This window comes from Canis lupus, chromosome 20 (genome assembly GCF_048164855.1).
Source record: "Canis lupus baileyi chromosome 20, mCanLup2.hap1, whole genome shotgun sequence".
Taxonomy (NCBI): Eukaryota; Metazoa; Chordata; class Mammalia; order Carnivora; family Canidae; genus Canis; species Canis lupus.
In genome coordinates, this window is record NC_132857.1 from 58,408,605 (window position 1) to 58,432,921 (window position 24,317).

Genomic DNA, 24,317 nt, shown 5'->3' on the forward strand with positions numbered 1-24,317 from the left:
GGAATTCTACTTGATTATTTGAAATAGTACGTAACAAACAAGGAATGGTGAGATAAATCTAAAAATGTAGAAAGTTAATAACTTTTCTTTTTTTGGTATATTCTGTTAATAAGAAATGTGCACCTTTTCTATTAGAGTTCAGTGTTTCTTAAGCCAAAGTCCAAAAATGATGTATCTTCACAGGACTTCAAATTCTATACATGAAAATTTTAACACTGTGCTTTCATTTCCACAGCAATATAAAAACAATGAATATAATCATATTCTCGATCATCTAGATGACCACCTTTTAACTGAAGACTGTCATTTCACTCTAGGACTCAAGTTTGCATTTATGCTTAAAAATCCTGCCAGTGATACACTATCACCCTGAATGACAACATTTAACCTAAGGGTGTGTTAATGGACATGTCTATGGCAAATTTAAGATTGGGGTATCCTACCATTAAAAAGACAGCAATCAACCTACATATTCCATCATATTCATGTTGGATTCTCTTAGAAGTCATATAGAAAAAAATTTCTCAACTTACAGTATTCTCAACTGAAAATAATTTTATATATATCTAAATTATTAAATGACTTTTTGCTTAACTAAACATGTGTAGGGGGGATCCCTGGGTGGCTCAGCGGTTTAGCGCCTGCCTTTGGCCCAGGACGCAATCCTGGAGTCCCGGATCGAGTCCTGCGTAGGGCTCCCGGCATGGAGCCTGCTTCTCCCCCTGCCTGTGTCGCTGCCTCTCTCTCTCGCTCTCCCTCTATGTCTATCATAATATATAAAATCTAAAAAAAATAAAATAAAATAAAAAAATAAACGTGTGAAAAGACACATGCAGCACAGCAACATAACGACTATAATAGGAGCATAATGCCACATGAACTCCAAATGATGTCAAGGTATACACTCATGAAAGACAACAGGTAAAAAAAGAAAAAGAGAATTCACTTAATTACAGCACAGGGTAGTACAGGCCTGTTGATAAGTGATAAAGTACCTGTGTCATTAATCAGTAATCTATTTACCTTGTAAGTAGCAATTTTTCTTAAAAGACTTGCTTATTTGAAAGAGAAAGAGAGCACGTGCACATGCATGAGTGGGAGGGGCAGAGGGAGAGGGAGAAGAATCTGAAGCAGAGTGTGCACTGAGCATGGATCCTGACTCAGGACTGGATCTCATGACTCGGAGATCATAACCTGAGCTGAAATCAAGTCAGTTGCTCAACCAACTGCACCACCTAGACACCCCAAATAGCAATTTATTTTAGAATATTTTCTCACTACATAAAATACTCAAAATTTGAATCTTAGAGCAAAAACTTATTTTGTAGTTTAGTCTCTATTTGTTTTATAAATTCAATATTCTAGTTGTATAAAAGTATGTGAACTATAAACCTAGGTTCTTTTGTAAATATTCTAACCAAAATTACACTAAGAACCCTGACATTTCAGAATGTCAGTGTTCAGAGCCCACGCTATGCCTGCCCCTTAATATTTATTTTCTATCTGGAAGCCTGGGGGCTCAGCGGTTGGGCATCTGCCTCCAGCTCAGGGTGTGACCCTGGGGTCCCGGGATCGAGTCCCACATGGGGCTCCCTGCATGGAGCCTGCTTCTCTGTCTGCCTGTGTCTCTGCCTCTCTCTCTCATAAATAAATATTTTTTAAAATTAAAAACATTTTTTAAAATTACTTACTATCATTCAGGGATGTGTTCTATTCTGAATAATTATTTTTAAAAAATCAAAGAAAAAAATGATTATTTTCTTGATTGCCTAAGAGACCTTCTTTTTTTCCTATTCTCAATTTCTTGTAAAACTTTCCCTAACCAAAACCAAGGTTCACCTGAAATGAACCCTCACCAGTTAAGCCTTCTTTCCCAGATGCTTGCACTTGGTACAAATCTGGTCTCTTCTGGACCCAATATTACCTCTTTCATGGCATTCACAATCTTCATTCCATACAAACATCTATATAGAAATCGTAACCTCCTTTAGTCTAGATTTTGTAAGACAGAACTGTGTTCTCATTCATTTTTTTATATAAACAGAGCCTATTACATAACGTTTTTCAATAACTACTGCAGGAAAGTAAAACCATTTTGTGTATCTACTCATTTAAAAATGCACTAGACTAATATATTCTTACTAAGTTATTTATAACAGATACTGAATGCATCTGCAATCTCTGTTCACAGCAACAAGCTGTTAGATGTCACCCTTGCTAAATTTCATCAACTTCTTTAAAAAAGCAAAGTAAAAAACAGAATTAGGCCCAACAGAGACAGATCTATCCTTTTTTTAAAAGTTGAAAATGTAGTTGACATACAATACTATATTAGCTTCCGATGTACAATAGATCTATTCTTTACTATAACTTTAAATGATAGAGAATTTGTGAGGGAGAGTACAGTAGCAGGCTAGAACTAGGGAAGAGCTGAGCACAGCTTTTGGCTGCTTTTATCAAAGATAACATAGCTAAGCCTGGGTGGCTTAGCCAGTCAAGCATCGACTTAGTTTCAGCTCAGGTCATGATCCCTGGCTTGTGAACTCAAGCCCTGCATCAGGCTCTGAGCTGGGCATGGAATCTACTTGAGATTCTCTCTCTCCCTCTCCCTCTGCCCTCCTATCCCTCTCTCACCCTCTTCAAAAGAGAGAGAGGGAGAAAGAGAGAGAGAGAATATAGCTGTATTTCTTCCTACAAGCTATTTTGGGTGGGTTTTTTTTTTTTTTTTTTTTTTTTGCCACTAATTTTGATATACACAAATGGGTAGGAAATATCAGAAAGGGAGACAGAACATGGAAGACTCCTAACTCTGGGAAACGAACCAGGGGTGGTGGAAGGGGAGGAGGGCAGGGGGTGGGGGTGACTGGTTGGCAGGCACTGAGGGGGGCACTTGACGGGACGAGCACTGGGTGTTATTCTGTATGTTGGCAAATTGAACACCAATACAAAAAATAAATTTATTATTAAAAAATTTTTTTGATATACACAACTCCCAATGTAATGGATTCAGGTGACTTCACAATTGTGGTAAGTAACAATATTACTTAATACATCTTTTATCCAAGATATAAAGAATACTACCAAATTTAATAAAATAATAAAAACCTCACATATCTAGTCTTTTATTTTAGAAAAAAATTAAGGTATGAAAAGGCTCCATTATGATTCAAATACACCAAAGTCAAAGACCTGAATATCCAAGATTCTAAATAAAGAATATTATACTTCATAATTTCAAAATATTCCAGAAATAAAGATATAAAACATACCTGTCATCCAAGACAATAATAATTTCACCGTGTTTAAAGGTGAGTTCATTGTCCTCAACGGCTTCAAAATCATACAAGGCTCTTACTTTCCTTGCAACTTTATTATTTAACTGAATTTCTGCAGATGGATATAAGGATTTTGTTTCTGCATGCTGCTGCTTCTGCTCTTGCAATGATAATTCAATAGCTAATTTGAAAAATTAAAATGCAAAAAAAAGACAAAATTCTGATTTTTTCAAGTTTAAAAAGAAAGGTTTAATAATATAAAACTTAATAAGAATAAATCGAGTGAATATTTTATTTGTCCAATTAAATGCTGAACAGTTAGCTTTCTTGGGATGTGGGAGGACAGGGCAGAAAATCATGACATTTTTTAAAATAAAGTTTTTGCTCATTCCTTATTATCACAGTCTGTCATATACAGCAGCTATTATTTTTATAGCAAACAGATTGTGACATTATAATATGGGTAGCTTTCCATATAGGACAAGCCGTGAACATATTTCTGTGCTTGACTCATAACTTTGGCATTAAAGAAAAGGTGAAATGAAATCTCCCCAAAGGTAGGACATTAAATACATATTACTGACAAGGATTATGAATTAAATCAATCTTGTATCCTGTTCAGACCCTACTAGATTTGAGGTAAAATACTAAAAGTATAACCAGTTTGATTATAATTTTTATTTAAATAAATTGTTCTGGCAAGGGTGTTTTAAGCAACACTAAATTATACATGCTTGAGCATTTACCTTTAGCTATGTCCTCATCTTCTTTGTTTTTGTTCGATGATGTACCATTCTTGGCAGCAGCTGAGACAGTCTGTAAATGTATGAGGAAAATGAACACAGCCACCGTTTCAAAGAAAACACAAGCTCTATAATTACTCGCACATGTTAATTTTTAAAAAAACTGACGAGTTTCTTTTAAAAGTGAGGTTCTTTGTAAAAATTTTAAGTAGCAGTCTTCAAATACTAAAATAAAACATCATGGTCTTCAAGAAAACATTATAAACTCCACAAAGGGCATGAACTGGCTTCCATTTTGCATACAGCTTTGTATCTGACACAGAACATGGGATACAGAAAGTACTTAAATACAAATATCTCCTAATTGTACTTCCTTGGTCTCAACTGTCCAAAGTATCTTAGTCAGTGAGGAGCATCAAGCTCCAGGAGAAGCAGCAGCAAGAAGCCATGATAATTACTGAAGAGAAGAGGGTGGACAGAGACAACAGGTGCACTTCTAGGAATACATGTTAAGCTCTCTTTTAGTACTTATTGTACTTGAAGCGTGGTGGCTCTGTGGGTGCAGCAGAGGACTTAGGAAGGTCATGCTTAAATTTACAGGCATGGAGGACAGAGATGTCCTGAACCAGTTCTTTAAACCAGTTAAAGAACCAGTTCTATAAACACAGTTCTATAGGTTTTTGACATGCAGAAGAATGCTTGCTTTTATTACTTATAAGATTTTTGTCCTCAAATGCTCCCTTGAGCCCTCAGTTCTGGTCAGCTCTAAAGATCCTTTTTGTCTGTTTAAAAGATCCTTTTAGTCTACAGTCTAAATAAAAATAAAATATACAGTACTCCTCCTCTTAGTTTTTTTCCCTAGCCCGTATCCTAATATTAAGTAGAAGGCAAGAGGCACTGAAGCAAAACTCAAGATAGTATTCTTCTCCCACACTTAAATAGCCCACTCTGTGACTCATTATCCCTACCTCCACCCTTGTCCTACTAAAACTAGTCTCTATCTCCTCAAATAAATTTCTAGTCTTAGAGTTCCACTCATCTATATGTAAACCATTCACTCCAGGTATATTCACTCTTCAACCAACAGGTCTTGACCCTTTTCAATTCCATGGATTTGCTCCTATCAGTCCTTCCCTAACAGGACCTCTTCCCTCTTCCCTCCTATTATTGAAATACATTCCAGTCTAAAAATTATACCTCTTTACCATCTCAGTCTGTTGTCACCTCTCTCTTCTGGCATCTAGTCTTTGTTACCCCTCCCTCATCCATATACGTCACTTACAATTTAGTTATTTTTCACATGTAAACAGCTACCCTCCATATTTACTGTAAATTTCTTAAACACAAGGACTCCCTCATACATCTATGCCTTTTGCATGATTCTAGACTTAGAGTAGCATCAGATTATTTATGGCTGATTCACTTCTCAAAGTTCTGATATGTAGAAGAAATTCACTCAAGAATTAGAACACCTACTAAATATAAGGCGCTATCTCAGGCACCTGGAAAGTAGAGGTGGGAAAGGATGATTAAGATAGACCTTGCCTAGCTTTTATATAAGATACATACCCTCAAAATAGTGTAACAAAATAGTGTAAGGTAAATCATGGATCTACATGAATCTCGTACCTGAGAACCTGCTGGAGGAAAAGTAATCCCTTCTTCTTTCATAGATTTAATAGTTGCAGATATTAGACTAAACTGAGGATCCTTCTGAAACTCTTCTGACCACTCCACCATTAAAGATTTCAATTTTTCACATACTTTAGGATGAGCCTTTTAAGGGCGATGCAATGAAAGAAATAAAACTGTGGTTAAAGTACTTGAATTATTTAACAGAGTATTACCACCCAAATTCTCTCTTTAATTATATAAAGATCAACAAAAGTCCAGCAATCCCTAGCCTAGATAAGTGCTTGATAAATGTCGATTTTTGTTTTTAAGATAAAGTTGTTTCTAGTAAAATTACCTATTAAACATCAATTTTTAACTCTTACTATAATGACATCAGATCTTTTATATTCAGAGGTTATTTGTTCTGTTTTCTTAATATGCTCAATATTAGATTAAACTTTTTATATCGACTAAACTAAAATTCCTGGATTTTTGCCACTAATAACAGAAGCTTCAGAGTTTCTATCTCAAAGAAATCAGTTAAGAACAACCCTATTGTGAAGACCCCTCAATCCTGCTCTAAAATAAAGGTCCAATTTGCTTGCCATCTCTAGTGTGAATGTACAGGATAGTGGTCAATCTGGACTCGGAAACCTGGATCTGAATTTTAGCTATGTCACTTACTAGCTGCATGACCTGGGGCAAGTTACTGAACTTCCCTCTAAGCCTCAGCTTCTGCATTTATAAAATAGGAATGACAAGAGAATCTAACTTCTAAGGATTATTAAGAGCATTAAACATGACAATATATGTAAAATCCTTAAAGCAGTGACTGCTTACTAACTCTAAATAAAGATTAGCTATTATCACTAGTATGCATGCTTTGGGAAGGAAAACAGTTCTTGGTGCTACAAATGAAAACATCTAAGTTTTAGAAGAGGAAGTTTATCTCATTTCAAACTTAGCTAAAAGTGATTTCATTTATAATACAACTTTATTAATGCTATATATAGTTAAAATGACACACAGTATATGTACTTTTTAAGGACTTAAATTGCTTCTCTTTTTAAAATTTACCTTATTTTTTATCACAGCACGTACTTCTGTTGCAAAATCACGGGAACATACTTCTAAATGAAATATCTTTCCACAGTTTGCCACACAAGCCCCAAGAAGCTATTAATTAAAATAAAAATCAATATACAAATGTTGAAATATTATCTTACTTAATTTGCTGAAATAAATACACATTTAAAATTTGGGTCAGATAATAACATGACTCTTACTTACAGTTAATGCTTGTAGAGCAACATGAGGAACCTTATGATTTACCCTTTTCATTATGGCTTTTAGGCAATCTTTTGCTCTAAGGGGAAAAAAATGAAGAATATTAAGTATTTATTCAGAATTTCAACTTAACCATTAAAAATGTAAGGCATTCTACTAGCGAATCAACTTTAAATTTAAAAATAAAATCCTGCAAATTTTACTTCATTAAAGGAATAAATCTGCAAAATGATTCCATGCAGTACTTTGTTCACAGAATTACAGAACAGCCCCCCACACACACACTGCAAAAAAGGAGCAGCTTGTTGCAAAGGTTGTATATTCCAGAATCAGACCCAAATGACTTCCAATAGATCAACACAAGAGAACTATGTCACATAAATTATCTTCTCATTTCTTCAAGACAGATTTAGGATTCAGACAGAAAATTCTTATCTTAAAAAAATTGTAAGATATACAGTCTTCAAAAGGTGTAAAAATAAACATATATCAAGGTACTTGGAAAAGCTGTAATGTTAAATGCTTTCATCAGTCTTCTAAAGTATAATCAGTTCACCTTAATTGTTGCATTCTGCCCTCAAAGCACCCTTTTTTATATTCACTTTATCTTTTTGAAGGGCTTCTTCAGTGTATTATGTATTACATTATTGTATTTATCTACTTCATTATTAAAAGACTCCCACCCATGTCTAAGTCAAAGGGGAATTCCCTAAATAACTAGTCTATTCATTGTTAACATGCGTCACTATTGGGTCAAAGTTTTAATTATGTATTTTAATATATCTCAGGTTTTCAGCTGAACTCTTTTTCCATTGTTCTTTTGGGATAAAATTAATCCCATAAATTGGGCCACCAGGATCTCTTAACTTTTGTCCCCCAAAAGTAAATAGTAAAATCCCATTTTCCTTTCAAAGTCACACTGGGAAGAGAGACATAGGTCATTAAGCTCCTAGACATTCACCGGGCATAATTGGACATCTTACCCATTAGGAGTGCTTCCAACTTTGTCACATATGTCCATAATAAGACTCCAATCTTCTGTAGTGTTGTACTCATTTGTAGCTTTTTCTGTAAGATATAAGCATACACAAAAATTAGGACATGTTGCACTTAATGATAAAATACCAAGAAAGGCACAGTAGTCAAGAAGCTCTGTTCTTTGGCCAAATATAAAAGAACCACAGAAAAACTTCAGAGGATAGAGTACTCTTACTATTTTCAACTTTAAATTATATAACTATATGAATTAAATGTTCCAATGTACACCAATAAAACGTCTTCTAAATAGTTAATACTAAAGAAATTACAAATCATCAATAACCCTATCCAAATTCTAATTTGGAAGAAAGCCTTAAGAATGTATCATCATTGGAGCACCCTGGTGGCTCAGGTGGTTAAATGTCTAACTCTTGATACCAGCTCAGGCCCTTATGTCAGGGTTGTGAGTTCAACCTCATGTTGAACCTAAAAATACATCATCACATAAGGAAATATGGATTAGACTGTTCAGAAAAGCACTGTTTTCAAAGAGCAAAAAAGGGAAATGATTAATAAATTACAGTAAATTCAGAGAGTGGAAAGTGAAAGTCAGTTATATAGAACTAAATGTACAAAAATCCTAAAATATAATGATTTGGTTTATACTGAGTTTAAAAAGCTAATAATAAAATATATAACATTAACATAAACTTTCTAAACAGCTTTACTGAGATATAATTCACATCCCAATACAACTCACCCATTTAAATGTACAATTTGACTTTTTTAATATATTCAGACTTGTGCAACTGTCACCATTATCTTAAAAAGAAATCCATACCCATTAGGAGTCTCAGCCCAATGTCCCCCCATCCCCCATAACCTCCACCGCAATCACAAATTTGCCTCCCGTTTCTATAAATTTGACTAATCTGGACTTCTCGTATAAATAGAATCATACAACATATGGTCTTTTGTGACTAGTTTATTTATTAGAATGTTTCAAGTTCACCCATGTTAATGCATGTATCAGTACTTCAGTTATTTTACTGCTGAATATTTCATTGTAGATATACCTCATTTTATTTATCCATTCACCACTTGAATATTCGGTTGTTCAATTTTGTTTGTTTTTTTAACTTTTTGGCTAATGTGAATATTGCAACACAGCTATGAACATTTGTGTACAAGTTTTGTGCGGTATATACACGTCTTACTTTGATATTACCTAAGAAAAGTGCTGAGTTTGCCTAACTTTTTTAGGAACTGGCAAATAGTTTTCTAAAGCAGCTGTTCAATTTTACATTCTCACTTTATATAAATGTTTCACATCAAGTTTTAAAATACTCAAAAATACACTACATTCTTTAGTGATATTTATATAGGTAATACAAAATAATATTAGCATATGCATAATAATGGTAAACATCAAACTGGAGGTAGGACGGGGTACACAGCTTACTTGTATTTATAAAGTTTTGTTTATTAAGTTGTGCATGGAATACTAGAGAGTCTTTATTTTATGCTCAGCATGTCTTATAATCTTAAGTATTTCATAATTGAAATTGAAAAATTTTTAAAGTAAATTTTTTAAAAGCACGGTAAAAATATGATGACTGATTTATGTTGCAGTTTTACTCTACTTTCATAAAATTTTGAAATCAAGAAATATTTTTTCTCTGCTAATATGGGGGGGAGTGGGGATATAAAAACTACCACTTTGAAAACATCACTTTATCTCTTTACTTTTAATAGATCTATAATTTCAAATATGGCCAAACCTGAGTATTATATATTCATATAGGCCTATCACAGTGATAAGCAGGAAAGATGGTAAAAATCTAAGCTGTTCCTTTTTTAAAGGCAAGGGATAATAAAAGAAGCAAAAAAAATAAACAGGTTTAGCAAACTCAGCAAAGAGGAAAGAGAAATACAGAATCCACTTAACCTCAGTTAAATACAGGAACTCACTTTTAAAAACCATGCAAATTGCTTCACACTATTAATGGATGGAAAGCCATTATTGGTGACATACGTGTTGAAATGACAAGCCATAGGTTTCAGAAAAGTAATCTGTTTTTGCCTACCATAAGTTCTAGACTCAAGCACCATGCTATGAGGTGGAAACATATCTACTCAGGTCTAGTTTTTCCCTTGTACAAAGATGATTCCTTCTTCTACATGGGAAGTCAGGCTACACTGTATATTTTAGAGGTTTAAAATACTTAACTATTTCTTAGTTACATATCTAATAAATTCAGTGAACTTAAAAGTATAGATGAGGAAAAAAATTAATTCTACCAATCTCTTTTGAAACTATGATGCTTTTCTTTCCAGACTTTTTTCTACATGTATATGGAAAAATACTAAAAATATATGTAAAACTAAATAAAATAGAGTCATAAGTATGAGGCACTTCCAAAGAGAGCATGTAAAAGCTGGTAACTCCTTCCCCGCCAAAGTCATGAACAAGTTGAGAAAACAAATACAGAATCCCTGCTAGTGCTAATAGAAGAGGTAGGTGTACTAGACAAATGGGCCTGCTGATGGTTAACCTCAGAGCTGCGCATGCCAGCACAGACAGGGGCTTACCACTGCTGGGGGAGCGGTCTCTGTCCCCTCTCCCCCCGGCAGGGGTAAGCCCCTGCATAGCTTATACCATTTAGGAGGAGACAAAACATGACTCATCGGCTGCTGTGGGAAAACTAGCTAGCTCCTACACATCAACGAAGCACATCCATAAGGCCAACTATTCTCAAATTTACCAATCAGATAAGTCATTACATCAAGGATGAAGTGACTTAAAGGAGCAAGAGCAGACTCAGGCCGACACTAACAGAACTCTCTTCTTAAGAAGGAAACCTCAGGGCAGCCCGGGTGGCTCAGCGGTTTAGTGCTGCCTTCAGCCCAGGGCCTGATCCTGGAGACCCAGGATCGAGTCCCACGTCGGGCTCCCTGCATGGAGCCTGCTTCTCCCTCTGCCTGTGTCTCTGCCTCTCTCTCTCTCTCTCTCTCTCAATCTCTCTCTCCTCTCTGTGTATTCACATGAATAAATAAAATCTTTACCAAAAAAAAAAAAAGGAAACCTCAGAAGTAAAGAAAAAGTATTTCCCACTAATACTTGTGATCATACTAAATGTATAATCTGCCAACCTGCATTTCCACTTATATAAACAATCTCTCTATATTCATAAATATATACCTATACCAATATTTCTTAATAACTGTATACCATTATATACAGAGTGGCCACAGAGTACCATAGCAAGCTCATGAGAAGTTATCAACGCATTGTGATTTTAAATCCACTCAGTGTCTCTGTTATACTCACTGGTACCACTCATATTGATGCCCCACAGAGTAAATATAAAACAATTAAAAGAGGTCAGAATTTGGGCAGCCCAGGTGTCTCAGCGGTTTAGCTCCGCCTTAAGCCCAGGGCATGATCCTGGAGACCCAGGATCAAGTCCCGTGTCGGGCTCCCTGCATGGAGCCTGCTTCTCTCTCTGCCTGATTCTCCCTCTGCCTGTGTCTCTGCCTCTCTGTTTCTCAAATAAATAAAATCTTTTAAAATTTTTAAAAAATAAAAGAGGTCAGAATTCATGCAGAGGCCCTTCTGCAGATATTGCATAGTGTAAATCTTGTCTATTGGAGGTTTCTGCTCCACTGTCTTCTCCTCAGCCCCCAGAATCAATGTAAGCTCCATGATGGCAGGAATTTTATGTTTTGTTCACTATTATTATTTCCAGTGCATAAACCAGTAACTGAAGCACACAGTAGGTACTCAAGTAAACAGTGGTTTGATGAATAAATGAATGATGCTGGTTGCTCCTCCATATCCTATTACCCTGAGCACAATGATGCCCAATGTGGTCTCACTAAAGTCTGTATAAAGTTTTGGACCAGTAGAGCTTCTGGGCCAGCAAGTTTGCTGAGCAAACATCTAAAGGGACTGCAAAGGATCAAACTTCACTAGCAACATCATGTGGAAATACACAGCAATAGCACTAGTGGGTTTTATGAGGTTCCAGTTCCGTTTGTTTACTGAAGAGGAATGACAATACCTTTGGGAGTCTCAACCCCAAAGGCGTCTCAAGGGACAAGGTAAGTGGGGAAGGAAATGTCTGAAGAGGGAAGCAAAGGGATTCCTGTGCTGTGCTATAGAGGTAACTTTGATCTGCAGTCTGAAGAGCAAATCAGATGTATTATATATGACTTGCCAGCTTCATGCTCATCTTTTCTCTTTGCTTTTTAAGTTCCTTTTTTTTTTTTTTTTGATAGGGTTTTGCTTTTGTTACACAGATCTATCATCCTTTCCTTCTATAGTATTATCTGGTACAGTGTTTACAACTACCTGATGATTACATGTTCAACTATATTATCTTTTGTATATATATGTATTATTTCTCTTTCAAATGTAAATCTTTAGTCCTTCTGGAATTTCATTTGGCACATGGAATGAAGCAGGGATAAAAAAAAAATTACTGATTATTTGTTGGTAGTTCCAACATCAAGAATCAATTCCTCTTTAATATGAGGAGCCAGTATCATCACTTACTAAATTTTCTCAGTACACATATGCATGAGTACAAAGAGCTGAATCTGACTTTAGAACATCTAATAACCTATTACTGATAAAACTCAACTTTTAATGATTACTTTTTCAAATTCAGTCTGTGATACACAATTAAATGTGAGGCCTATTTAATACCTACCAAAAACACTTCCAACAATTTCAAAAATATCCAAACCATATTTTTACTTGATTTAATTTTTATAAAAATGGAAAAATCCTGATTTGAATACTCTATCCAGCATACTTTATGCTCTACAAATATAGGACTCACAATTACTCTTTTAAAAAAGTATAAAATCTGAAGACTTTATAATGGCCTGCCAAAAAGGATTTCATTTTTCAAGTGAACTAAGTAACAGTTAAATTATGTACTCAGGAGTATTTTAAACTCCTGGAAAAAATTTTAAATATTATAATTAAGGAACCATTCTTGTATAGCATTGTCACTTTGCCCAGTGTTGGGACCATACCTCACATTATCCTGTGTCAGATGCATAGAGGGGGGAGAGAGTTTAAAAAGGCCTCCTGGGGCTTCAATGCTAAATTTCCAGGGTTTGGTGGGTGTAAGTCATAACGTTTCATCACCAGGTTTTGATTACTGCACATAAAGAGCCTCAAATACACTGAAATATTTCACAAGGATTCTAACAATATCATATTCAATCCATCAATAACTATAAAAAATTAAAAAGGCACCCCCTCTACACAGTGCATTGTGTTCAACATACAACTTTAAAAAGAATTCAAGTCTACCCATAAAACTTTTAACGAAACAGGCCCTACCAATAATTTTTAAAATTTAATTATATAAAAGAAAAATACTCATAAGACATCTGTAATACTCCTCCTACTATGTTTGGAAAAAAAAACCCATGACTGGTCTGCTTCCAACCACGGCAGAGTATCTGCTACCAGATTTGTTGTTCTACCAAAACCAAGTACGGAACAGGCCACAATAAATGAGGCGACTGTTTTCAGGAAATGAGTAAGGCGGCGCAGATCTGAGATCCTTGAGGGAAGGGAACTAGGAAGGCCTCACGATGGCCCCAGCTTTTGCTTGTCCCACCACAAGGAGAACTAGCCCAAGCAGAGCAGCTGAGGGTAAAAAAGACCAAATTTCTGGGCTTTAACTGGGTCCATGGGTCAAGGGCTGGGCTACCCGAGAGTCTCCGTGCGTGAAGTCGAGCAGAGATCACCCATGAGGCTGAAAGGTTCGGCAGTTCAGGGAGTCTTGGCAGTTCCTGCTTACTATGGACTGAATGTTTGTATCCTCACAAAATTTAGATACTCAAGACTCAACCCACAGTGCTGCTGAATTTGGAGACTGAGCCTCTAGAGGTTAAAGGAGGTCCTAAGGATGGGTCTCTGACCCAATCGGATTAGTATCCTGGTGAGATGAGCCAACACAGAGCTCACGGTACCGTACTATCCCCCCCCATACAAGCACAAAGGAGAGGTCGTGTGAGCACCCGATGAGAAGGCCACCATCTGCAACCCGAGGGAGGGGACATTTCACCAGACACCAACTGTCCTGGGGCCTTGCACTTGGACTTCCAGTCTCTAGAACCGTAAGAAAATCTATTTGTTGTTGAATTCACCTAGCCCGACGTATTTTGGTATGAAAGCCCAAGTGGACTAATACTCCACCCAACTAGGGCAGAGAGAACATTTCAGCATTCAACTGAAATACCAAAGAGAATAAGGGTCCCCTGTAATTTCCATATCAAAATAGGCCTGCCTCATAAAGAAAACCAAGCCTAACAAAAACCTTAAAAGATTCTCCCATATTATAATTATGTGACAGAACAAAATTCAACACTCTTTAAAGGAAGACAACATAATTTCACCTCCTTACAAAGAATAATCGGAGCGAACAACATAATATAAAAACTTACCACTATACAAAAAAAAAATCCCATAATCAAAATAAGAGTAATCAATAAAAAAGGATAATAGCATAATTCAAATATCAGAATTAGCAAAAAAAAAAAAGAGGTAATTTATAGCAGGTATTATCAAGAACTTAAAGCAAAAAGTGGTCATAGTAAGTCAGTAGATGGTGAGTGCTCAGCAGCGAAAAGGAAACTATAAAATTAGAATTTCTAGAACTAAAAAGTGTGATTACCAACTAAAAAAATTCACTAGATGGGGCTTAAGAGCATGGAGACTGCAGAAACAATGAACGTGAAGAAAAATCAATAGCAGTTACCTAATTTGAAGAATAAAAAAAATTTCTTGGGCAGCCCAGGTGGCTCAGCAGTTTAGCATCTGCCTTTGGCCCAGGGTGTGACCCTGGGGTCCCAGGATCGAGTCCCACGTCAGGCTCCCTGCATAGAGCCTGCTTCTCCCTCTGCCTGTGTCTCTGCCTCTCTCTCTGTGTGTCTCTCATGAATAAATAAAAAATCTAAAAAAAAATTTTTTTTAACTGAACATGAATAGTCTCAGTATATTAACTTTTTAAAAAACTTGCAATGTAACAAATTACTCCAAGTTAGTAGATTAAAACACCACCTATTATCAGCTCATAGTTCTACAGTCAAAATCTAGGTAGGCTTGGCTGGGTTCTATAGAGTATCACAAAGCTTCTTATTGGGGATTTGGGGTTATTTAACTGAAACACGATAACTAAAATTATGCATATGGGAACTATATAAAGTGAGGATTATCTATACATTAGAGCAGAGTTTAAATCTTCCCTCAGGGGCTCCCAGATGGCTCAGCGGTTGAACCTCTGCCTTCAGCTCAGGGCGTGACCCCAGGGTCCCAGGATCGAGTCCCGCATCGGGCTCCTTGCATAGAGCCTGCTTCTTCCTCTGCCTGTGTCTCTGCCTCTCTCTCTCTCATGAATAAATAAATAAAATCTTTAAAATAAACAAATAAATCTTTCCTCAAATGTGCATGGAACTATCAAAACCTGGAAGTAATCCAGGACAATATACATCGTATGTTCTATTTAAAAATATACATGTTTAAAAAAAAAAAAAATATATACATGTTTTTAAAATTAGACCCAGTATAATACCCAATTACATGGAAATTAACAATGAGGGCGTATAAATAATTGAGATTATAAGAGGGAAACATAAAAATTTGTTATAATTAGTATACAACATATCAGTATCTTGGGATATAAGTAAAGCAATGCTTAGCTCTTAGAGGAAAAATTGTCTTTTATGTATTAATAAGAAAAAGACCAATTATTTTTACACCTTAAAATCATAATAGGAACATAGGAGAAAATTGGGAAAAAAATTTTTCAATAGAAGAAATAAACTAGAAAATGGAAAGTAAGTAAATGAATAGAATTCATTTTCGGTATCTAACAGGAAACCACAGCTGACAGCTTTTACTAAAGATATAAAAATGTTCTTTCTTTGAACCAATTCATTATAAACTAAATAATTATTGATAATGCAGGAGAACCAATTCTTTCTAGCTTATAAATAAGTCATACATGTTTAATGATTAAAATCATGACATATTAATTTCTAGAACACACAATTTTTGTGTAAATTTAGACTAAAATATTTATACCCAAAATTTCAATCTGATAGATTATAAATATTTCACCTCTTTCTCTGACTTCAATAACCACCAAACTTGGCATTCTAGAATACCTGGGTTTAACATACATTTTCTCATTTACTCCTCCCTCCTCAATATTTTGATTTGTTTGGGTGTATTTCATTGATGTGAATCTTCAGTTTACTCCGGGGAAAGCAGTAATATAAATTCTACCCTAAAATATACTGTTCATGGTCTTTTTTTTTTTTTTTTAGTGTTCATTATCTTTTTTTTTTTTAAGATTTTTATTTATTTATTCATAGAGACACAGAGAGAGAGAGAGAGGCAGGGACACAGGCAGAGGGAGAAGCAGGCTCCACACAGGGACTCGATCCCGGGTCTCCAGGATCACACCCTGGACCGAAGGTGGCGCTAAACTGCTGAGCCACCCGGGCTGCCCTGTTCATTATCTTCTAAAATGAAAACCAACTTATAGCTCTGAGTACTAAATGGTAGGTAATAATTTAATTAATAGTTTCAAAATATTTTATATGTGCTAAACCACTTACACCTCAAACAAAGGAAGTAAAGATTCCCCATGCTACAGACAAGGAAACAGACACAGAAAGTAGCACAAGGTCAAACAGCTAGAAAGTAGTAAAACAAGAACTTCAATCTGGGGCACCTGACTCCAGGTATCCTCCCCAGTTTGAATGTTAAACAAACCGCTGCTTGAGTGCAATCTTGTTCAAACTGCTAAAGTAACTCTCCCCCAACAAGTTAGTTTTCAGTTTCCCTATGTACAAACACCTTAAACATACTGAATAGGACAAATGCAAAGTCAAGTCTTGCATAAGGAAAGGATAATTTAATATCATCTAATCTGCATCCACATCATCAAAAAATAGAATATATGTAAGAGCTTCTTGATCTGATAGAGTACAGAAGAGTGACTGACATTTTTTTAAATTTTTATGTATTTATTCATAGGAGACACAGAGAAAGGCAGAGACATAGGCAGAGGGAGAAGCAGGCTCCATGCAAGGAGCCGGACGTGGGACTCGATTCCGGGTCCCCAGGGTCACGCCCCGGGCTGAAGGCAGACACTCAACCACCGAGCCACCCAGGGATCCCAAGACTGACACTTTTGATTTCACAAATCACCACTAGTATTTTGGCGGGGCGCGGAGGACAGTTAGGAAGGAGGGGAAAAACCACACCAAAATCATATTTTACTGCCTTGTAACACTGTAAACCATCTATTAAAAAGGCAAAAGAAAAAAAAAGGCAAAAGGGAGGTGCCTGGGGGGCTCAGCAGCCAAGTGTCTACCTTTGGTTCAGGACATGGTCCTGGGGTCCTGGGATCAAGTCCCGCATCAACCTCCCTGCATGGAGCCTGCTTCTCCCTCTGCCTGTGTCTCTGCCTCTCTCTGTCTCTCATGAATAAATAAATAAAATCTTTTAAAAAAAATTAGAAGAAACTAAAGAAAATCTTCCTTGAATGGGACAGTGATAGCTGTCACAAACAAGTCTCAGTGGTAAAGAAATATTAAATGTTCCACAGAGTGTCATAGGAGAGGTACTTATCCTTCAGGTATCAGCAGTTATAGGTCCATTAAAAAAATGTTAGAAAGACAAATATATGATTTCACTCATATGTGGACTTTCAGAAACAAAAGAGATGAGCATATGGAAAGAGGGGAAAAGGGGGAAACAAACCATAAGAGACTCTTAACTACAGAGGACGAGCTGAAGATTGATGTAGGTAGGTGGGTGGCGGACGGCCTAGATGAGTGATGGGCATTAAGGAGTGCCCTTGTGACGAGCACTGCACGTGGTATGTAAGTCATGAATCACTGAATTCTACTACTGAAACCAATACTGCACTGTTGGCTAATGACTAGAATTTAAGTAAAATTTAAAAAATAATATTAAGGGTAGTCTGAAAGATGGGAGCAAGATTTGTTATTCCAAAAGAAGACCTGAATATGCCAATAAGCCAATGTGAACTTGAGTCCTAAAAAGGAAAGGATAAAAGGATGACCAATACCAAAATGTCTCAGGTTCCTAGAAACAATATTCTCACCACTGGGATTTAACAAATGTTGCTGATTGACAGATAACTGAAATAGGAAAGAAGACTATGAGCAAAAATATTTTTTAAAATTTTATAAAAGACAGGGGTGCAGGTTGAGTGTTTGCCTTTGGCCTGGGTGGTGGGCTTTGGTCGTGATCTCGGCATCCTGGGAGTCCCAGGATTGAGCCCCAAATCAGGCTCCCTGCTCAGCAGGAAGTCTGCCTGCCCCTCTCCCCAACTTGTGCCCTCTCTCTCAAACGAATAAATAAAATCTTAAAAAAAAAAAAAAAAAAAAAAACTTTGTAAAAGACAAAGTGAAAAACCAAAAGGGGCGGAGAGGGAAAAGGTTAGATCTGGGGGACACAAGGCAACCAAGGAAAGAAAAAAAAAACATAACAGGAGATTTCCAAAAAATTACATATCCTTAAGTTTTATTTTGATATCTAGGTAACTGATTATTGAATTATCAGTTGTCAAGTTTCTGGAGTTTGGAATTCTATAGAATATACTACCAACAAGGTCTAGTCTTTTAACACTCAAAACACTTTTTTCTTTTTATTTTTAAGATTTTCTTTATTTATTCATGAATGACACGCAGAGAGAGGCAGAGACACAGGCACAGGGAGAACTGGCTCCATGCAGGGAGCCCAACGTGGGACTAGATCCCGAGTCCCCAGGATAACGCTCTGGGCTGAAGACAGATGCTCAACCATTTGAGCCACCCGGGCGTCCCAACACTCAACATACCTTTAAAGTTCTTTCATTTAAACAAAAAACGCAGCATAGAGACACATCTACCAAAGAACACTGCTATAGTATTATGTTGCAGGGAGCCCAACGTGGGACTAGATCCCGAGTCCCCAGGATAACGCTCTGGGCTGAAGACAGATGCTCAACCATTTGAGCCACCCGGGCGTCCCAACACTCAACATACCTTTAAAGTTCTTTCATTTAAACAAAAAACGCAGCATAGAGACACATCTACCAAAGAACACTGCTATAGTATTATGTTGCATATTTACTTGTAGAAAAAACCTCACCCTCTTGCCTTACTTTCAAACTATAATCGAAATAAGCTTAGAACTAATTATAAGGAATAAAAATATCTATTTTTAATTATCAACATCATCAATTCACATGAAACAAAAATATAAATTACAATGCCTTTTCTCTTAAATGCTAAAAGAGCATAAACAATATTCCTTTTTATGATTATACTACCCTGATCATAAAACCATATGAAAGAACTAAGTCCAAAACCAGCTAAGACTATGAAAATGAAGAGAAACAAGACAGGGGAACTTGCCCAAGGACGCCGACATTTCACTGTGGTTACTGGTGGCAGAACAGAGAACAGTGTAGAAGGACCAAGCAGGGACACGGTTCTCATATAAGAAATGTACTATATGGAGGAGAGTGTCTCAGAATCAGGGGGAAGGACAGACGATTCAGTAGTGATCAGACAACAGATTATTATCTACTACAGCTGATTATCCAATCAAATTCCTCCTCAGATCCTACACAAAGATCAAGTCCTGGTAGATGAAAGACCTACCTGTGAAAATCAAAACTCTAAAAAACCTTCAGAAAAAAATATGGCAAGATCGTTATAACCTCAGGGTAGAGAAGGCTTTCTTCAAACAAGAAAAATGAAATCAAGGGAGACAGTACCAACGATTTAAAACTTAAATTTTCGGGATCCCTGGGTGGCGCAGCGGTTTGGCGCCTGCCTTTGGCCCAGGGCACGATCCTGGAGACCCGGGATCGAATCCCACGTCGGGCTCCCGGTGCATGGAGCCTGCTTCTCCCTCTGCCTGTGTCTTTGCCTCTCTCTCTCTCTCTCTCTCTCTCTGTGTGACTATCATAAATAAAATAATAATAATAAAAATTTTTTAAAATAAAACTTAAATTTTCTTAATAACAGACATCAGAAAGTAAAAAGCAACAAAGGATGTACATACATGGAACTCTAAAACTCAGTAAAACAAAATAATCCAATAGAATAAGTAAAATTAACAACCGGGTAAATTCAGAAAAAGAAAAGAGATTAGCCAAGAAATGAGAAGATGCTCCATTTTACTAGCAATGAAGTTGAAATGAAAACACTGCCCTATTTCACTCCCATCAAACTGGCAGAGATCTAAAAATATAATACCCAGTGTTCCTAAGAATGTGGAACAAGAATGAACCTCACTGCCACTGCTGGTGGGAGTAAAATTCCCCACAAGCACTTGGAAAGGCAGTTCTGCACTAATATTCTGCAAGTTTGCACTATCTTTAAATAAGGAATTCTCCTTCAAGATACAATCCCTAGAGAATCTCTCACATAAACTAAAATATCACTAAAAACATCCACTGCACTGTTGTCTGTGGCAAAAACCTGGCAAAAACTTCATGCCCATCAACAGGAGACTGTATATTCATACAGTGGAATACCACACAAGTGTTAAAATTAATGAACTAGAGCTACAAATATCAGCAATAATTCACAAAATGGTGAGTGACAATATACAAATGACAATGACACTATTTTTAGGAAGTTTAAAAGCAGGCAAAACAATACCCCGTATATATGTGTGTGTATCATTTATAAAATACACTCATATCTTTTTGGAGAGTGTTTAAATCTGAGAAAGGAGGAAAAAATAGGATTAGGTAGCTGCTAAGTATACCAAAGAATCTCAACTCTGTCTTGAATGTTTTCTTAAAATAAAAAACAAAGTGTGGCCAGATATTAGGCTTGACAGAGCTGGCTGACAGTAAAAGGCCTGTGTGTCACATCCTGTACTTTATGCTAAAATACATCAATTAAGAATTTTAAGTATCTGAAGGCCTAAGGCTGTAAACAAAATACAGAAATTAGCTGTTAAAGTGATCTTTCTCATCCATAACCAAAAAATTTAATTGTAATTTTTTGCAAAGATTATATCAACCTCATTGCGTTCAAGATCTGCCTTAACAAGTATGTAAATGTAAAAAAAAAATAAAAAAATAAAAAACAAGTATGTAAATGTTATAAACCTGAACATATTAAGTAAATTGTATTGTAGGAGCGCTATCAGTATTTTTATGTAAGCGTTTTACTTTTTATTTAGGTGTGTGTGTGCACATGCATGCTTGCTTCAAGTAAGCTCTACACCCACCCTAGGTTTAGACTCAGGACCTAGATCAAGAGTCACACACTCCAGACTGAGCCAGCAAGATGTCGCTAGTAAGCATTTGATAAAATTTCACTGGAGAAAAAATTCCAGGACCAAAGGCCTGGAAATTCAGATTTCACTTAAAAAGTCTCCTTTCGGGGGCGCCTGGGTGGCTCAGCTGGTTAAGCCTCCAACCCTTGATTTCAGCTCAGGCCATGATCCCCAGGTTGTGAGATCGAGCCCCCTGGCTTGGCTCTGCACTGGGTATGGAGCCTGCTTTGAGTTCTCTCTCTCTTCGCCTGCTCCTCCGCCCTCTCAACCCCCACCACTGCTCTCCCATGTGTGTGCGCTCTCTCTCTCTCAAATATATAAATATATATCTTAAAAAAAAAAAAAAAGTCTAGGGGCATCTGGGTGGTTCAGTCATTTAAGAATCTGCCTCCTGCTCTGGTCATGACCCTGGGGTCCAGGGATTGAGCCCCGAGCTGGGTGCCCTGTTCTGTGGGGAGTCTGCTTCTCCCTCTCCCTCTAACCTCCCCCCTCCCAGCCCCCACTCAAGCTCTTTCACTCTCAAATAAATAAAATCTTTAAAAAAAAAGCCTCCTTTCATTTTTTTTAAAAGATTTTAATCACTTATTCATGAGAGGACAGAGAGAGAGAGAGAGGCAGAGACACAGGCAGAGGGAGAAGCAGGCTCCATGTGGGGAGCCCGACGTGGGACTCAATCCTGAGACCCAGGGGTCATGCGCCCTGGGCCAAGGTGGCGCTAAGCCGCTGAGCCACCCAGGGATCCCCCAAAGTCTCCTTTCAAGATAAAAGTGCCCACTTCAGTCCACTGTGTCATTTACGGAGGTAGAATTGGAGCTCAGCTTTGTGGGACATAAACTGTTAGGAAGGCAATACCAAGGTCGTTGAAAAAAAGAGAAAGGCTATCTATCAGTAAATTGAAAACGGCACAAAGGCAGAAAGCGAACAAAATAAATAAATAAATAAAAGGTTACCTGGCTTGAGTGGGGGAGAAAAATGATGTGCAAGAACTAGAGTTGGGGAGAGAACAAGTCCTGACTTGGGAGGCAACGCGGTAAGACTGGAAAAATTGGTGTAGAACATAAGGAAGTGCCACCTTCCCTTTAACAATATCGCTCCATCTTCCTGCTGTGGCTCCTCCCTCGGAGGGACGCCCTCCTCTTGGACACCTCTGGGCACGGCTGCCCCGCAAGAACCCCGCAAGAACCCGGCAGGCCACTCTCACACCTGGAGGTAGAGGACGGCGGGACGTGTGTGGATATATTTTCCTTTTTTTTTTTTTTTTTGACCGAGCGCTTGAAAGGAATTTTATCCAGCACAACAAAAATCCAGATTTGAAGAAATCAAATAAAATATTTGGACAGCCCGGGTGGCCCAGCGGTTGAGCGCCTGCCTTCAGCCCAGGGTGTGATCCTGGAGCCCGGGGATGGAGCCTGCTTCTCCCTCTGCCTCTCTGTCTCTCTGAATAAATAAATAAAATCTTTAAAAAGACGTATGTATATATATTTAAGGAGCTCTGACGCCGCCACGGCTAGCGCACCCTCCGGGGTTTGCAGGATCGGACTCCCAGCAGAGAGACGCACCTGCCGGGGTCCCCCGCCCCTCACGGGCCAGCACCAGGTGCGACGCGTCTGCGGACACGGGCCCAGCACCGCGTTTCCCCGGGGCCCGAGGCGGGGGCCTCTTCCCCGCGCGGTGACGTCAGGCAGCAGCGCTCGGCCGCCAGCGAGACTGCGGGAGCGCAACGTGGCCTCAGCCCCATCCCCCTTAGTCGCGGGGTGACCTCCTCATACACACGGCGGGACGCGGCTCCTCCGTGTGGGCAGCCCGGCTAGGGGCGGCCGGGGGCTCGGGGGCGCGCGTGTGCCCGCGGCCCAGGGCGTGACCCCGGGGTCCTGGGATCGAGTCCTGCGTCGGGGCCCCGCGCGGAGCCTGCTGCTCCCTCCGCCTGCGTCTCTGCGTCTCTGTGTCTCCACTGAGGAAAGAGCGAGAGGAGGACGTCACCTTCCAGAGGAAGCCTGCGCCGGGACCCCCGTGGGCCCTCCGGGGGGGACGGGATGTGCACGGCCTGCGGCTCCGGGCCCGCCGCCCTGTGCCCCGCGCCCCGCCTCCTGCGGGGCCCGACACCGCGGACCCCGGGGTCAGCTCGACAGCCGCGCCGGGACCATCCGAGGCTCGCGCACTGAACGACGAGGCCAACACAAGAATGACACGACGCGCCCCCCCCCAAAAAAAAAGAGAAAAAAAAAAAGAGAAAAAAAAAAAAGCAGCCGGGAATGGTGCTAAGCACGCGAGTGAGTCCCAAAGGGCAATGAACGGGCCACGACCGCAGGCGAGCGCACTCCCGGGTCCCGGCGCCCCGAGTGACAACCGCTCCCGCCACTTGATCCTCCCGCGGGGCTGTTTACAGAGGAAAAGCGGATTCAAGTCCCGAGAGCCCGACGGTCCGCGGCTCCCTCCACGGGGCGGACGAGGCGCTCGCAGCCCCCCCCCCCCGTCGTCGTCGTCGTCGTCGAAAGGTTTTAGCGACTTATCCCGGGCCCAGGCCGGGACCCAGGCCTCCGGCAGCCGCGCCCGCCACCTACCCACGTCCTGCTCGAAGGGGTTGGCCGCGAACAGGGGCATCCTGCCGCCGCCCGGGCGCGGCCCCGACCCGACCCCGAGCCTCCGCGGTCCGGCCGAGGCGCGGCGCCTGCTCCGGGCGGGGTGGCCGCGGCCGCCGCTTCCTAGACGGCTCGGCTCGGCTCCGGCCCCCGCTCCGGCTCCGCCCCCGCCGCGCACTTCCGCCGCGCACTTCCGCCGCGCACTTCCGCCCCGCAGCGGCCCGGCGCCCGCCTGACGGGCCAGCCCCGGGCCTGCGCTCCGGCCCGCGCCCCCTCGCGGGAGCAGCGCCCGCCGGCCCGCGGACCCTCCGAGCGCCCCCGGCGCCCCCGCCTCCCGGGAAGAGGCGGCGGCCCCTCCCCGGGCTCCGCCAGGGCGCGCAGGCGGCCGCCGCGGCCACCTCCCCATCGCTAGGACCCCGGCCGGCCTCGGAGCAGGGGGCCTTCGGGGGCCGGACGAGGTCGCGCGAGACTTGGGCGCTCGCAGAGCCCCGGA

The 24,317-nt window shown here is 39.6% G+C and overlaps 1 protein-coding gene across 6 annotated transcripts in view; it reads right to left on the reverse strand.

The window, feature by feature from the left end:
* The window catches only part of STAM2 (signal transducing adaptor molecule 2), a 44,942-nt gene that overhangs the window by 20,421 nt on the left and 204 nt on the right, over window positions 1-24,317 (reverse strand). For 2 of the 6 annotated variants that reach the window (XM_072789220.1, XM_072789219.1), the window contains exons 2-7: window positions 7,903-7,987; window positions 6,923-6,998; window positions 6,710-6,808; window positions 5,648-5,794; window positions 4,022-4,091; window positions 3,270-3,456 (exon numbers count right to left, since the gene is read on the reverse strand). In XM_072789220.1, the coding sequence (XP_072645321.1) occupies window positions 3,270-3,456; window positions 4,022-4,091; window positions 5,648-5,794; window positions 6,710-6,808; window positions 6,923-6,998; window positions 7,903-7,940 (617 nt within the window). In that variant the 5' untranslated portion in view covers window positions 7,941-7,987. Of the gene's footprint in view, window positions 1-3,269; window positions 3,457-4,021; window positions 4,092-5,647; window positions 5,795-6,709; window positions 6,809-6,922; window positions 6,999-7,902; window positions 7,988-8,657; window positions 8,677-22,195; window positions 22,364-23,806; window positions 23,968-24,317 lie in introns of those variants that run through there. The other 4 variants (XM_072789217.1, XM_072789216.1, XM_072789214.1 and 1 more) reach the window with 4 other exon arrangements.